A 16,971-nucleotide genomic window follows, 5' to 3' on the forward strand; every position below is an offset into this window, starting at 1 on the left:
CAATCCCAGATCCAGACACATCTGCATTTCCAGCTCCAGTGTCCCTTTACTTTCCAACACAGTCTACACGTCTTCCCTCTTGTATTTACCAGCTGGTTTTTCTCTTTCTTCCTTGGTTAATTTTTTTTCAATGCTCTGCTTTTGTTTCAGGAGAGAGATTATGGGGCCATGCAGTCCACTTTAAATATCATTTGAGCATCTGAAAACAGCAGAAAGAAGAAATGCTTTCACTTTTGTAGACCTGTCTTTAATAAAGAATGTTTTGCTGCTTAGTAAGAATGCAAATACCAAAGTCTACATTCAACTGTAGAAACAGGATAAGTTCACATATTCTTAACGTAAATAGATTTGGCTGAATGTTCAATGTTAAAATCAATGTCTATATAAAGCATATGTAAACCACATCTGGACATGAGAGCTACTCTTTGCAAAATTTGAGGTTCCTGCTCAAACTCAGAGGTGTGTGTGTAGTTTGGCAATGTGTAAGATGAGGGAAACAAAAAGTTTTAGTGTCAGAATGCAAAAATGGGTATTGGCCTGATTCAGTAACAAAAAGTGTTTTTGCCCACTTTAATTTTTGATGTGTTGTTGCAGGTTGAAGAGATAAATTTTCCAGACGAAAAGCTGTTGTTATCTTCAGTAGTGGCTTGGAAAATTCCTCTTCTACAGATTCCTGCTCTGCACGAACTGCTTATGGAGTCCAGCAGAGGTAAACATGTGGAACTGACCCAAGGCACAAAGGGCTTATGCCAACTCACTTTCTTCCTAGACAGACGATGCCTTCCCTCTGAGATAGAAAAGATAAATTTCTTTCAAGGGAGAAACAAAAATTACTATCTTTACATCTTTTAATTCATATGTGCTGTCTTTTCTGGATCCCATTAGGAACATAACAAAGCAGATGTCTTCCACTCTGAAGAGAAAAGAAGTTACCAAAGAAGTTACCACAGTACTGAGCCCAAAAACCTTCTGAGTAAACAGTCTAAATTTGAAAAATTAAAAAATGTTATCTGTCGCTTTCTTGGCTTATTCATACTAATGACTACTCATTTTTGCAACTAAAATCTGAGCTTTATTTTCAAGACTACTTTCTATCCAGTTTCCAGCAAATAGTTCTTTTTATTCTTTATTTGCTTTTGTTCTGTTTTTTTCTCCTTGCCAAGATACATTATACTATTGAGCATACTGCCAAGCAACCTATTTTTCAAAATACTGATGACAGAACTAGATTTGATATTACACTATCTGCCTCACAAAACCAGTAGTGAACATCTCCTTGTTATCAGATGTGTTCTACTCTCTTTTTAAACATAAAAGAACTAAATTTTAGGTCAACAACATTAACCTAAAAACTTAAACCACCTATGTCAAATAAACTGCCTTACAGAATATTCTCCATTGCTTAGGTATACCCTGCATTACTCTTTGTTGAATGTTTGAATTTTTTTTTTAGTTAAAATATATGCACCATAAAATTGTTTGTGTTGAAAAGAAAGATAAATGGACAACTGGCTGTTGAAAAAGGACCACTTACATCACAGATAGAGAAAAGCAGAAAACAATAAAAATTTTGTAAGGGGATGGATGCCAATGGACGGAACAGAATTCCATCCATACAATGCAGTAAGCTGAAAGAACAGAAGATAACAGTTTCAGAAATGCATCTAAGCGAAGAGTCAAGTATACAATGCATGAGAACATACAAAAACCATTATTCACCCTTCATACTGTGGCAATACAGAGCAATTAAAAGTAACATTACAGCAATGCTACCGTGGGGGCAACTGGGAGAGGTTTTCATTAGGTGATGTTACAGTGACATCTTCTCCTGACTGCCCTCTTCCTGTATGTATCCAGATGCATAAATTGTGTAGCCATGTGTAGCAAACTCAGTTTTTCCCCTGCCAAGTTCAAGGTGGCAGTTCACGTACTGCTGACGGCTGACTGCTGAATTGATCTGCATAGGTACAGTGAAACCTAAACTTCCAGTGGTTTTTCCAACTGTGCATGCACAGTTTAGTGACCAGGCATGCACGCTGTATCAGGTCACAGGGAACAAAACAGAGTGCTGTGAATGGTCTTTTCCCTTCCCTGGCATCAGCACAACAATTCTCCCATCTCATGAAATAGATGACATTTCAGTCAGCACAACAGGCCAGGTTGTACTCAGGATCACATCATGTAGTTCTACTGAATCCTTTCATAAATGGCACCTGTATATGACTGGCTGACACAGCATTGAAGAAATCCTGCTCTCATCTATTCTGATTACAAAGGTGTATTCCAACACAGCTGACACACTAAACAAAAAATGCAGGAACCTACAACTTTTAAAAAATACTGTAATCTTTCTTTTTGAAGAGACACTTGTGTCTGCACACAGGATCTGCAGGTTAAGCCACAACATATGAGTCTTTTCACTTGATTTCACATAGATGAGAAAACCAAGGATATCTAATTCTCAGTTTTGTTACTGCTACCTCTGCTCTGGTTATTTGAGGAGTGCAAAAGAGCTGTGTCATGAATGAGTGATTTAGGTCACTTAAAGAATCACCATCAAAGGCATCAGCAAAAGTAGACTTAATATGAATTTGTAAAAGCACTACTTAACAAAGTCCGATGGCAAACTTCACCTCTATTACTTACTATATGGATGAAACATACAAAGGAAAATGGAATTAGAATTGAGCTAGGACGATTTACACGGAGAACAAAGACACAAAAGCATAACGGAGACCCTCCCGTTGAGTGCTTTAGATATTATTTTATATCCTTTAAATATGAACTGTTGACGAAGTCTGAGACAAAGATTCGACCTAGCCACACCTAAGCTCTCATCAAGCTTAGAAAGCAAGAGGGCTCCACTCTGAACCTCAGACTCAGCAATGAAGCAAGGCTGCAAGATCTTCTAGTCTGTTTCTCTCACGATGACTCCTGTACAGAAAAGCTGGCTGGGCGACGCGATTATGGGAAGCTTCCAGTAGTTCCCAGGTCGGAAATAGGCTGACAACAATAAAATAGGTCCTAATAAGACAGCTAATAAAAATAAAACAATGCTGCTACATTTTGGTCAAAAAAGCAGTTTGCAACGAAACAGGTTGTAAATCTGATCAGCCACTGTATTTACAAACATATAGGTAGTACTGTCATCCTTACAGGTGCCACATATATCTAGCTTAAGAGTTTCTCTGTTGATATCTAAAATATTGACAGTTCACGTTTCCACTGCCTTCACACATCTCCAAGAAGAGATTCGAGAGGAATCTTTTAGACTAAATGCTCAGTGCTGCTTGTGCAAACGGATGAGGTTTGTGCTCATCCCAAGAGTTGAGAAGAGTAACTCATCCTGGTTCTGGGTGGCAGGGTTCTTCTCCTTTGCAGAGACTGTACCTGAAACTGCAAGCTGTTTTAGAGAAGAGATGGATGCGAGCAGTTCCTTGCTTCTTCCCAAAACCTACACGGACTGGTGGAGGCGGCGGCACGATACTGACGGGAGCAGCCGGCCGAGGCCAGGCACAAGAGCCGGGGCCAAAGCGGAGCTCCCGCTCTTTTGGCACTGCTTTCCGTTCTCGGGGGCAGCCGTCGCCGCCCTGCCCGGGAGAGGCCACCGTGCTGCCTGCCAGCAAGGAAATCCCCGACTCTCCTCAGGCTCTGCCTCCACCTGCCTCTTGAAATGACGGGGGAAGGGGAGGCTCTCAGCACCCTCCAGCACCACAGCCCATTGACCGGGCCAGGTAGGGAGACCAAAGACGGCTGAGGCCAAGCTCCGCCGCGGGGAAGCAGCAGACCCCACGTCGCCCTCGCCTGCGGGGGCCGCCCGGCGGGACGCGCCCGCCGTTTGGTGGCGGAGCGGCGCGGCCCGGCCCGGCCCAGTGGGGCGCGGGCCCGTCCCGGCGGAGGGCGCGGCCCGTCCCGCCCCCGCGCCGCGCACGGCGCCAACAGCCCGAGCGGCGGCACCATCTCGGCGGCGGCGCTGGGCCGGGCTCCCCTTTCGCGTCTTTCTCGCCGCCTTTTCCTGTCTGCATCCTCTCCGGTCCTCCCCCCCCACCCCCACGCCATTTTCACCCGGGAGGAGATCGACGGGACTTTCCTGAAACTTCGGGGGCGAACTCGCCTGGCGCCTCCGGGGGGCCCACAAACTTTTCGCGGCGGCGCCCGCCTCTCCCTCTCCGTCCCTGACCCTTCGGCTGCGGCGGCTGCTCCGGCGGGAAGTTTCCGATGAGCGCCCCTCCGCTGATCCGGCCGCCCAGCCCGCTGCCGCCGCCGGGGGCTGCTGCCGGCGGCGGCGTCGCCTTCCACCTCCAGATCGGGCTGAGCCGGGAGCCGGTGCTGCTGCTGCAGGACTCCTCGGGGGACTTCAGCCTCGCCCACGTCCGGGAAATGGCTTGCTCCATCGTAGACCAGAAGGTAATAAGAAAGACCCCAAGCGAACCCCCTCCCGCCGCCCCCGGACGCTGCCCGCGGGTGCTCTTGGTGGTTGTTAACTTTCCCCGTGGCTCTGCTCCGTGGATAAACGAAACCCATTCCAACTTTCCTGCCGCCGGCCCCGCTTCCTTCAACCCGGCGCCCCGCATGTCTCTCTGCCGTCCCCCCCCCCCTCCTTCCCCGGGCCCCGGTGCAGAGGAGGCTCCATGCGGGATTCTCGTATGGAGCTCCATGACGTGGAGCTTGACTTTTATTTTGCTGGCAGTGGATGCAATTAGTTGTGCTAACTAACAGCCGTTATTAAAAACAAACTCCGGCCGGATGTATCTGCCGCTTTTTAATGCTGCGGAAGGGAAGGGGGAATGCGGGGGGGCAGAAAGCTGTCAACTGTGATGGCAGCGCGGCGCCCCGGGGCAGTTCACGCTGTCCCGGCCTCTGCTGGGAGAGGAAAGTTTCCACTGAAAAAAAAAAAACAACCGAACAGTAACAAGGGAAAACCAACCCCGAGAGCCCAGGATTCAAAGCGGCGCGCAGTGCTTCGCACGTCTGCCCTTGTGCCGGGCAGGCCGGCGGAGCCGCCACTGGGGGCTGGGGCCCCGCAGCGCCCCGGTCCTGCCCGGCCGCGGCGGCGGGCGCTGCGCCGGGGACGAGGGACGGCGCTGCCCTGGGGCTGGCAGGTGGCCGCGGCACAGGGCGGGACTGAGTCAGCCGTGACTGGCGACTCCTGCGGGCGGCGATGGGTCACTGGTGCGGGGGTGGCACAGCCCGCGGGGGTGGCACTCACTGCAGCCCCTCGGGAGCGGTACCGTCATTAGGCGCAGTTCACCTGCGCTCCGGTAAAACTCGCGCAACACGCTGAAATCCACCACACTTCTGCCTGAGCCTCCGCTGCCTTTGACTTTTCCGACTTCTCTGTTTTAACAATCTAATTGTATAATAAAGTTTTACTTTATACATGTTTCTTGTGTGAAAGACCCACGTAAAAGTATCATAGTGATTGGAAAGGGGAAAAAAGGCAGCTTGAATATTCGGGATGGTTATAATGGAAAAAAATTGGCTTCCTCCTCCCCCGTTGTTTTTACTGAAGGGAAATAATTTCAGGCAGGGATTTTATTTTATTTTTTTTACAGTTGATAGTTTTACCTTACATCTCTTTGTAGATCACATCAATCTGAACTTCACTAAATTGTGGAACTTTTTTTTTGTCGAAGAGAACTAATGAAGTGTTTCTAAAGAAGTATGAAATACACATCTTTATTTCTAAATTTTGTATTCTTCGTAGTTTAAGAAATGGTTACCTGCTTTATTAAATGAAATTCTGGAGAAAGGTGTACCCTTCTGTTTCCCATTACCATATTTGTTTTCAAACCTAGGCCGATACTTGTCACTTGTTCACATATACGCCCGAATGTGCTAGCAATAATGGAAAGGCTAAGATTCTTGTATTCATTGTTTCTATTTTTTATGCTTGAGTAGTTTGTTAATTTCATGGCTTTACTGTAACTTGATTTTAAACCCAATTTCCTAACAATGTACCATTGTGTAAGGAAGACTAAATGCCGGTGCTCAAAGAGTCAAACTTTTTTGAATAAGTACTGGCATAAAAATTTTGAACACTAATTTGTTGCAGTTTCTTGACTACATAAAAAAAAGCATCATTTAGCTGCTTCTCTGCAGGGCACACTTGAATGAGGAACTTTCTTCTAGACACAGTTTCTCAGAGCTGAAATGTCTCCTTTCCCAAGGCTGTTGAGAAGGAATTGGCTCAAAGACAGGGAAAACTGGAAGAAAGATAGGGTTTTTTCTTTTTTCTTTTCTTGTCAAGTGGTGGCCTTTACCTTAAAGCTTAAGGCTGTAAGTATGTCGTATACATTATTTCACTAGCATTCGTTTCACTAAACCTGACAGGATGGTTTGCATAATTGAAGTTATTAAACATATGGGCAGAGATGTTAAAAAAATTTATGTGATATCTAGAACTGTTATGAGGTGTGTGTTGTAGGTTCATGATTTTGTCTTTTCCTGAAATGGTTTGAAGGGTTGCTTAGTCTTGATTTTATGAGAAAGATGTATTTGCTTATCATAATCAAGCAGGAAACTACACTGCAAAGTATATTTTATTGAACTCTCACACTATTTTCAAGTTTCTTAGGGTCTGTAAAGTAGTGGCCTACCAGTGAACAGTTTTCTTCCAAACTCTGTATTTGGTCTGGATTGTTTCAGCAGTATATAAGGATAAGAAATTGTGATTTTGTTTTTCTCTGTGGCTTTCGTCTTTGACTGCTAAAATCAACGCTGTCTCTGTGGTGTGCTGTTAAATATTTAAGCAGTTCTCTTGTACACAACTTTATTTATAGGATTGTGCTGAATTTTCTTCAGTATTGGTGTCAGATGATCTGTTTACAGACAGCCTCTTCCACGGTAATGTGGGTATACCTGATTCAAGATAATTATGACCCTTATTCTGCACAGGTTTATACACCTGCCTAATTTACTTCTGCTCAAAATTTACATTAAGTTGAACTAAACTTCTCAAAGTGTGAAGAGTGGAGCACGTGTAGGCCTGAGTAGTATGTTAATACAGTGTGTGTGTGTGTATAGTTGTATTTATGAATGTGTGTGTGTGTATGTATAAACCCACTATAATTCTATATCTTTATATGGTGGTTTTGTATATGAATAATATATATGTGGGTTCACATATATGAAATTCAAAGCTATGTATAATTTAGAAGTTTATATTTCCTTATAAACATGGATTTGCATTTATTTACCCTAGAGGACTAACTTTTGCACTTCAGATGCTGTTTAGGTTTTCTAATTTTGGTAGAGAGTATAATTATACTGATAATTTAACGTACATGATGTGAAAAATGGCATAAGCAAAGTGTGTCTTTATTGTCCATGAAAGGCATCCCTTCAGGAATTCCGTGCTGAGATACCTGTTTAGAAACTTTTATTACAAAATCTGAAGATCAAAATAGTACATACCAGTTTCTGGCATAAATTCAAATACATTTAAATCTGTTAAGAGCTGTTCTGAAGGCAAGGAAGTTTGATTCCTCTGAGTTTGTGTATTTTGTTTGTCTTGCTTAGAACCAGTGACATGAAAACCCTGAGGCTTGTCAATGGGAGGGTATTTTTTCTTCAGTTGAAATGAAATTTTAACATTTAAAGGATGATGTAGTTGACAATAAATGAGGATCAACTGTAAAATGTGTGCCAGTGTTTGACTTCTGGGCTGACTCCCCCGCCAGAACAGTGGGAGGATATTGTAAAATACAGTCTTTGTTTTTTGAAGAAGAATAGTATGAATTATTGCCCTTTTTGGGTTAGCTGCACACAATAAAACCACTTCTCCAGGGCAAAAGAATGCAAAGAGCACTTCAATTATCTGGAATTACCATGTTACCAAAGACTTTTTACTAAAAAGAAAAAGGAAGTAATCTTTATACAATTCTTTAAATACAAATTCATAAAAGTTTAATTCAAAGAGGAATGTAGTTATTATTTGTATTTTGTATTTATTGAAATTCTTTGTCATCGTTATACCTCACATATGATGTGTTGGGGTACTGTAGTGGAATTGGCAAGTTTTGAAAACTTTTGAATTTTCAAGTAAATACATAGTGTAATGTTATTTGACTGGAGAATGTGAGTTTTATAAAATAGCCCTTAGGTCAGCCGTTTAGGTCATATACTGGATAGACCTTCAGCACTTGAAGGCTTAGAAGTTGTGAGCAATATGAAGAACATACAAAAAATACAAGAAAATAAGTTGATCTGAAACAGAGGAAGCAAGGTTTGAACTGCATAGTCTGTGTGTGGTTCAGACTGATTTATAAAAGTAATGTTGCAGATGGTTCAGTGGTTTGGATAATTCTGAAATTTCATACTAGGGAAAAAATAATGAACAGGAAGGCTGTTTTGGGAAGGGGAAAGGGCAAAAAGAAAAGTAATAAAAGGATGGGTCAAGTGGCATACTGCAGCTGGAATACTGTACCCAGATTCATCTTTACGTAAGGTATTTGGTGTTAAATTAGGAGAATTGCTATAAATCAAATCAAGAGCCTTTTTAGAGTCTCCCTGAGAATTGAACCAAACACATTCAGGAAAAGGTATGCATCCACTTGCGCTTCTGGTTGTTGTTATAAGGAAAATCTAACTTACTCTTAAAAAAAATAGGAAAACAAAAATGAGCTCAGTTTTGTTTTCTCAAGCTGCAACCTCTAAACTTGGGGTCTGAGCAAAGAAGGAGAAAACCTTTTCTAAAGGTTGACATGAAATTATGCTTAACCTTTTATGCAAGGGTTTCAGGCAGCCATGGAAAACATATGGAGTTTGTTTGAACAACTGATTTTTTGTTTGTTTGTGGGTGCTTTTTGTTTGTTTGGGTCTCTTTTTTGTTTTTTCCTCCAAATCTACAAATTCTCCTAAAATAAACAAGAGCCTGGTGGTAATGAAATCAATTCCTTTAGAGTGGGATAGGAACTGAGGGTAAATAATATACTAGGAAGATTTTTAGCCTCAGGATAAACAGAAAAACTGTGTCAGGTTTTTATCATGCTGACCAAAAGTCATATACCTTCGGTCAGAAATATGTAGACATTTCATGTACTCACAACATTGTTGACTGTCTTTTGCTGGTGTACACTGGTAACAAAATGTTAATTTTTTTCCCCCCCGAAGTGAGCCTTTCTCAGCACTGAACGCTTTCCTCTGCCTGTGTTGTGAAAGCACTAAGTTGTTAAATTTAATTCGAGGAATGCAAGGGGCCTTGTCATTATGCATGTAAACATTTTCCAAAGTGAAAGTACTTTGCTAGTAGTCTCTCCCTTCCAATCTCAAGGAAGACTTTTGATGTTTACAGTTTAATCTTTTATTGACTTTACGTTTGTTGTTCTCCACCCTGGAAACTGTAAGTCAGTGTATGTCACATCAGTTTGTAGCTTAGTTAAAATTACTTTTGGAGCCTATGTGAGAAGACTCTAGAAAAAAGTAACTTCAATGAAAGGGAGTCAGTCTGAATTTGATTTAAAAAAATATGTTTTTTTAAAGAAATGTTAACACTGTTATATAACCTGTCAGGCAAACAGATGAGGAAGATGGGACTAGTGCCCCAAATGTATGTAGAGCATTTGAGAAATTCCTAGCCAAAGATTAAAGGCTATTGAGTGAATTATCATAGAGTAAGAAATAAGTTAGAGCTCTAGATGAAGGACAGGCTTGTAACCAGTTCATATCTCAATTTTTAAAGGAATTACAGAAGAATTGTGTTGATCTTGTGTTACTTCTACTGATTATTCCCCCAGGAAATACATAATTTCCATAATGATTTTAAGAAAGCAGAAGATGAATAAGCATATGAGATGCTTCTCTTACTGCTGATGAGATTCAGCTCTATTGCCAGAGAAAGAATGGAATTTATTAATGAAGTTGCAACATTTCCCAGACAGAGGTACCTATGTGGTCATAGTATGGCATGTGCTTGGTGAATTTGAAATACCCAAGGTCTGACTCTGTGTCTCATAGAAGACTTACTGGGTTTAAATGACACAATTATCTGAGAATGCACAGAAAACCCAGTGTGTCCTGAAAGGGTGGTGAGTTTGTGCTTGTATGTAAGTGATCTGTGCTATGGATTATGTGTAAAACACCCTGCTATGTGTCAAATTCCCGTATGCATTTGTGCAGACTTTGTCCATAGGTGTTTTCCCACGATTTCTGGAAATCCCTCACAAACATCTGAAGCTATTTCTTCTTATCTAGATTTTTTTCCCCCTGTGTTTGGCGAAATCTGTCTGTATGGTTACCATGTGTTTTGTACCGTGGTGACTTGTAAATAAGCAAACACACTTATTGAAGTCTGCATTCTGGTTTCTTATTTTTACTGTGTTTTGTCTATTGCAGTTAAAAGCTTTTGCCATATGTCTGTTTGCCTGTTTTTTGTCTTGTTTTTTTTTTTTTTTTTTTTTTTAGTGACTATGCTAGCAATTATTTTAAGGACATCTGTGTAATTTTTAAGACAGGGCTATGTAGAATTAAAAATTACACCTGTGACATTGAGGACGTTGAGGCTGAGAGTTGTCTGTCTCAAGCAACCTGTAATAAGCACATACATTGTAGATTTTTAAAAATTACTTCTGTATGATGCTACAGGCCATCACTGGCTTCTTGACTTTGTCCTCTGGTTGACATCAGACAGGTTTATATTGACATTATGTAATATGGTTGCAGTTACATAGTTGCAATCAAGTATATAATTAAAATCTTTTTTTCAAGAGTTTATCCAGAGTGTAGGTGAACTATTCTCTAAAATACTTTATCTTCCCATTAGAACAGTGTGGCTGTATATGCGCCTTTAGTCAGTGCTAGCAGTTGACTAATATTTGGCTCTTGCTCCTTGAATGAGGACTTCCCTTTCTTCTGGAGCTACTACATGCTTTTTGCATAATATCAAACTGTCAGAAGTCTGTTTAGGGTGTTTTCTAGTAAAATCGTAGAATGGTTAGGGTTGGAAGGGACCTTAAAGGTCACAGAATCACAGAACTGGTCAGGGTAGAAGGGACCACACTGAGTCATCTGATCCAACCTCCCTGCTCAAGGAGGGTCATCCTAGAGCACATGGCACAGGATTGCAACCAGGTGGTTATTGAATATCTCCAGCGAGGAGGACTTTACAGCCTCTCTGGTCAACCTGTTCCAGTGCTCAGTCACCTGGACAGTAAAGAAGTTCTTCCTCATATTCAGGTGGAATTTCCTGTGCCTCCGTTTCTGCCCTTTGCCTCTTGTCCTGTTGGTTGGCACCACCGAGAAGAGCCTGGCTCCAACCAGGCTGATGTGCCAACAGGCACCTCCCCTTCAGATACTTACATACATTGATGAGGTCCCCTCTCAGTCTTCTCTTCTTGAGGCTGAACAGGCCCAGTAGATAATCTAGTTCCAACCCTCCCTGCCATGGGCAGGGAACCTTCCACTAGACCAGATTGCTCAGAGCCCCATCCAACCTGGCCTTGAACACTTCCAGGGATCTTACCTGCCTGAGGATTTCATATTGCCACCAATAGTCAACTACATCTAGGAAAATGTGAAAACTATACGCCAGAGTAATAAAAAGAAACCTTTTAGATATTTACAATGTATGTGAACTTAAGCATTTGCATTTGTTCTGTTATGTTTATTATACCTGCCTTTAAAAAGAAAGAATGCAGCAAAATATTTAGAATATGAGTAGGAGTGTGTCCAAATCCAAACCCACACAGTTTTCACTGCATTTTTTCCTAAAAAGTTGGCTGTCCTAAATATATACAAAAAAAAAAGAAGTAAAAAAACTTGAATGAAAATTGAAACAATCTGGTTAGAGTCTGCATGTATGCTTGTGTGAGGGTGAAGAGATTAAGTTAGGGAAGAAGATCTCTTGATTTTATACTATGTGTTTTTATCCTGGTTTCTGGAGGAAAATTAGACATTACTGTCTCTGTTATCCTCATGTAACAGTATGTCCACTGGCCACTTGGTCACAAGAAGCTTGGTAAGTCATTGTAGCAGCAAGAGTTCAGGTAGTCATAATATTGTTAGGCAGAAAGTAATAGTAAAATCAAACCGTTTGGAAAATAAATGCTTGTGCTCTACATCTAGAAATGTATCTCTAGTGTATCTTTAATCTATGTTTATGATCATGTATTTTGTTTTCATGCCATGTGAACTTGATCGAGGGAATGACACATTTTTCAAATCTACAAGGAAATGGCAGTGTCCTTTCAGTTCTTAATCTAGGTTAAATGATTATACCATATAAACCTCCTCTTTCTTCCTTTTATTTGACTACTTTTATTTGGCAACTCCCACAAAAATGGGGAGGTTCTGAACTGTATTCTGATGCTGAATTGGTTCTCGATGTGAACTAACCTACGAGGAGTTACAAAGATGATAGAGCTAAACTCTTCTAGCTAGTGACAGAGGCTGAAACCAGGAACAATGACTGTGAGTTACAGTTGGAAAGAGATTCAGATTGGACATCAGGAAAAAAACTTCTTTGGTAGGACTGTAGTGCAGTTTTGGGACAGGTACTTGGAGAGGTGGTGGAAACTTCATCCTTCATTTTTGGAGTTGGGTAAACAAAACCTTGTGTTGGTGATAGTCTTGCTGTAGGTGAGAAGTCAGACTAGAACTTCCAGAGGTTCTGGTGTTTCTGTGATTCCCAGAGTATGCAGTGCTTCATGGTTAATAATTAAACTAATATTTAAGCTAAAGTATTGGCATTTCCCTATTAGACCCAGCTAAGAGTCGTTCAGCAGTTGACACAGCCTGTATATAGCTTTAATCAATCTGTGCTTTTTTTACTCATTTGTTGGGTTTTATCTGTCGTCTGGTTTGCCTCTGATTTAAATATTTAAAAATTAAAAGTTATATCTGATAAAAAATCAAAAGTTACTACTAGTAGTTAAATATGCCTATCAAAGAGGAGGTAGAAAGCAGCTGGAAAACACTACTTCCAATTTCAAACGGTGCTTTTGAATCATTGTTTACATCTTTACATATGTTACATTAATGCCTAATAGATATTAAGCAGCCTGTAATATGATGGAGCCTTATTATATGCTATAGTGTATACAGGGAAGAAGTCCTTCCTTCGTATATTGCAGTCAAGGTGTACTGGACATCTCATTATTACAGCACATCTTAAACCCCATGGAATGATACCTCAGCATTTAAACCCAGCAGTTTATTAGCAGTATCTTTGGGAAAAAACCCCAATGAGAAATCTGTCTTAGGTTGTGGGCAAAAGCGCAGTTTTTTTTTTTCCTCAGGGAAACCTGTGGTTAGCAAAAATGGATAGTAAAAACCACCAGCCCCTTCAATATGAAATAAAGACCTCAAATTTTATGGATTAGAAATAAAAAATAGTTAGATAGGGGAGTGCCCTGCTGAGTTATCTGTCCTTGTGGAATGGTGACGGTTGGTCTGTGCAGGGGTGAAAGGAAGAATTGATAAACTGAAGTAATCTATCTACTGTAAAGTTTGTTTCAAATAGAACAATGTGTAACTTTTCAAGGAAGGAAGATGGTACAGTGCTTGAGAAGTGAACTGATGAGGACGTGTTTGATTTATCTGTCTTCGCAGGGAGGACATGTGCATGTTAGAGATGATCTGCAGGACAAAAGATGCATTGTTTAGACCTCACCTTGCTGTTAGGGCTTAGAGGGAAGACCAAGGTAACAGCAAAGCTAAAGTTGGTGTTTGTTCTGTTGCTTATTGTTTTAACTCCTTTTCCACCTGTGCTCATTTTTCCTGTACTTCTTAACAGGCTGTTAGTGAATAGTCACGCTGTGTAATTTAGGCATCCTAATGTCCTGGACTGATGGACAGCCATTGATTAAACTAGTGGCATGCAGTTCAAGCTAAAATTTGGCTTCTGATTTTTCAGCATATCTTAAGTGCTGTGCATTCACAGATGGCACATAGTTGTATGTGCAATTGTATATTTAAATTGAAGAATGTTAACAGCATTTTTGTAACATTCAGAGTACCGTTTCGTACTGCAGTCACATAATTTTGTTAAATACCTTGTTTTACCAAGAAGTAAGTGCTTTGTGTTGTTAAAAAAGAAAAACAAATTTGTGGCATACTGACAGTTTGACAAGTTTCATGTTTTTGGGTATTACATAGCTAAGAGAATAAGAATGAAAACTCTTTTAAAAACTGAAGCATGAAAAAAGAATTTATAAACTTCTAAAGCTACTGAAAATCAGACCTGTTTGTTCAAAGATGGCCTAAGAACAAAAAACTTCATCTCGTCAATTTAAATGGTCAGTAAGCGTCTGCTTCCTTATTCAAGAGGTAAATAATCAGTATGTTAAAACTGGGTAGAATATATTTGGAGATGCCTCAGGAAAGGATCTGAAGGGAAAAAAAAGAAAGCCCTTTGTTGGTCTCACTGAAATATGGAGTATATCTCAGCCATTGCTGGTGAGTGAAGATACATTGAAGCATATTTTTTTTCTGTTAAATGAATTTTTTAGTAATAATGTCAGTGTTTCCCCTCTCTATTTAACAGTACAAAAGGGAGGTTCTGAAAACAACAATAAATGTTATATAACAAGGGAGAGACTTTCCAAAGAGCGAGTCAAAACCTAATTTCCATCTTTTGAATAGGAATGTGTAAAAATCATTTACTAGTGTGGCTTGATTGTTATCCCCTTCTTTTCCCTATGTGTTTCAAACAAAAATGAATGTCACTTGCCATGTTGAGAGCTTGCTTGTATGAGTACAGATCAACAATAGGACAAGAGTTAAAAAAAAACCCCTGAAATTGAACCTCGCAATAACTATATTTATAAATATTAATAACTATTTTCTTTTAATCCAGGAAAGATGCTATTATTTGACTCCAGAGTTTGCATACAGATTCTCATGAATTAGACTATCAACCAACTCTGTGACAGTTTGAAAATACATGAAGCTTTAAATTAGAATAATCTCTATTTTTGTTCTTTCTCTGGACGTATAAAGAATTTCATATGTATATGAATGTAGCATTGGGAGAAAACTTCTGCTTTGTCCTTTGTCTAAATTGAGGACAAACTTTGGTATTAAGGGGTACAGAAAATATTGAATTTGGGAAAAATGTAGCTGGTCATTTCTCTGACTCCTGCTGGCCATGGATGCCACTGAAAAAGTCACTTTTTTCCCTAACATAGTAGTTTCTCTTTCTGAATAGCATATTGATATTGAGGAGAATGAAATATGAATAAGCAGGATTTTGACTGAATAATCCTAGAAGAATTATTTAGTCAGTGTAAAATGTTTAAGAATTTAATATGTGCAAGTTTGTAAAAAAGTGATTTTAGATGACTCTTAGAATTTACAGTACAAAGATGTGTGTATGCAACCAGAAATATTGATGAATATTTGTGTAATATATCCTTAGAATGTGTCTAAAATATTAAGATATGATAACTGTTAGTATATTGCTTGATAGTTACAAATAGCAATTAAAAAGGATTACAATGAATTATAGTACTGTTAACTGTAATGTATATTAAGGATTAGTTTTAAATTGCATGAGAAATTTGTATGGAATGTAAAATATGCTTTTAGGTAACTTTCTGACCATAAGAGTCTTGGTAGAATTCTCTGAAGTAGTTCTTGGGTCAAATATTCATATTTTGTTTGCAAATTATGGAGTTGGAGATGCATTTGTTATAGTTTCTTCTGGTAAAAAGAAGTTGTCCTTCATTCCAGTATATTGTTAAATTTTTCTGATTTATAATTTCTTAGTGTTCTTCAGTAATTTCCACACACAGAAATATACTGTGGAAGGGACTGGGTTTTTTTAATGCATTTTTTTTTGTAAGATAGAAAACTGTAACTAAAATCTCAATGGAAAGGAAATGTCAGCAAAAGATATATTACCTCTTTCAAAAAAAGAAATATTTCATAATTTCTGATATTAGTAGCATTTTTTTATGTATAGAGACTTTGAAATGACAGTATCACTTGAGATTTTTGAAACTTTTTTTCTTGTGGTTATATCAGAGTATGGGTATAAAAAGTTGTGTTTCAAATGTTTCTCATCAGGAAAATAATGTTAGTTTGCAGGAAAAATCAAGGTACTTTCCCATAACTTTTAATTTTTTTTAGAACATATTTTAACACACAAAATTTTACTTTTTATGTTTATATAGAAAAATAAGATTTCCCCCCCCTTTATTATTTTTTTTTGTTTTTAAAAACAATTCCTTTGAATTCATTCCTAATTATAAGGAGAGGTGGGGTCTTTCCAGTGCCAAGTAAAGGAAGAGAATCACCTCCCTTGACCTGCTGGCCACCCTTCTTTTGATGCAGCCTAGATATGGTTGGCTTTCTAGGCAGCAAGTGCACCTTGCCAGGTCACACTGAGCTTTTTTTCAATGAAGGTGGTGCTGTAAACTCTTAATGTTGCAGTCGACTCTGCTTTTTTGACCCATACACCTATCATTTTCTAACTTAGATCTTTCTAATTCATCTGAATTCAGCGTTGATTCTACTTCAAGCAGCAGATTGGACTAGATGACTTCCCATGGTCCCTGCAGCTACAAAGGACAACATTTGGAAAAGAAAAAAGCTCTTTCCATTATTATGTAAAATTTACATTTTCTGCTTAGCAATCTGTAGTTTTGTGCAATAAAATAGTCTCAGCTTACTCTTTTGTAATTTCTTAGATGGCAATATTGGAGAGCACATCTTGCAGATTTATCTGTTTTATAAATTTTACATTGAATTGTCCGTCAAGTTCCAAATAGTTGCAGTTTCCCATGTGGGCTTTCTTGTGCCATTTAATCTTTCTTTTTCTTTTGGAATTAAAATTATATTTTTCAGTAGTGTTTTATGGATTTTATAGTTTTAAAAAATGTATGGATTTTTAAAAAAAATTATCTTTTTAACATCCAGGGAAAGTCTAGAAATAAAATTGTTGTTAAGTAAGTTATCTACGTTTTCATGCTTGGGTTTCCTAAAAAGATAGATAAGGAGGAAATGTTAAAAAAGAGAAATTATAATTTTCTG

General features: G+C 39.4%; 1 protein-coding gene across 3 annotated transcripts in view; it reads left to right on the forward strand.

The window, feature by feature from the left end:
- Positions 1-3,694: 3,694 nt before the first annotated feature.
- PRKD1 (protein kinase D1) overlaps positions 3,695-16,971 on the forward strand; it is a 123,368-nt gene continuing 110,091 nt past the window's right edge. For 2 of the 3 annotated variants that reach the window (XM_017820491.1, XM_017820492.1), the window contains exon 1: positions 3,944-4,407. In XM_017820491.1, coding sequence (XP_017675980.1) covers positions 4,219-4,407 — 189 coding nt within the window. In that variant the 5' untranslated portion in view covers positions 3,944-4,218. Of the gene's footprint in view, positions 3,735-3,943; positions 4,408-16,971 lie in introns of those variants that run through there. The other variant, XM_017820493.1, reaches the window with a different exon arrangement.

The sequence above is a fragment of the Lepidothrix coronata genome, unplaced genomic scaffold (genome assembly GCF_001604755.1).
Source record: "Lepidothrix coronata isolate B3197 unplaced genomic scaffold, Lepidothrix_coronata-1.0 Scaffold83, whole genome shotgun sequence".
Taxonomy (NCBI): domain Eukaryota; kingdom Metazoa; phylum Chordata; class Aves; order Passeriformes; family Pipridae; genus Lepidothrix; species Lepidothrix coronata.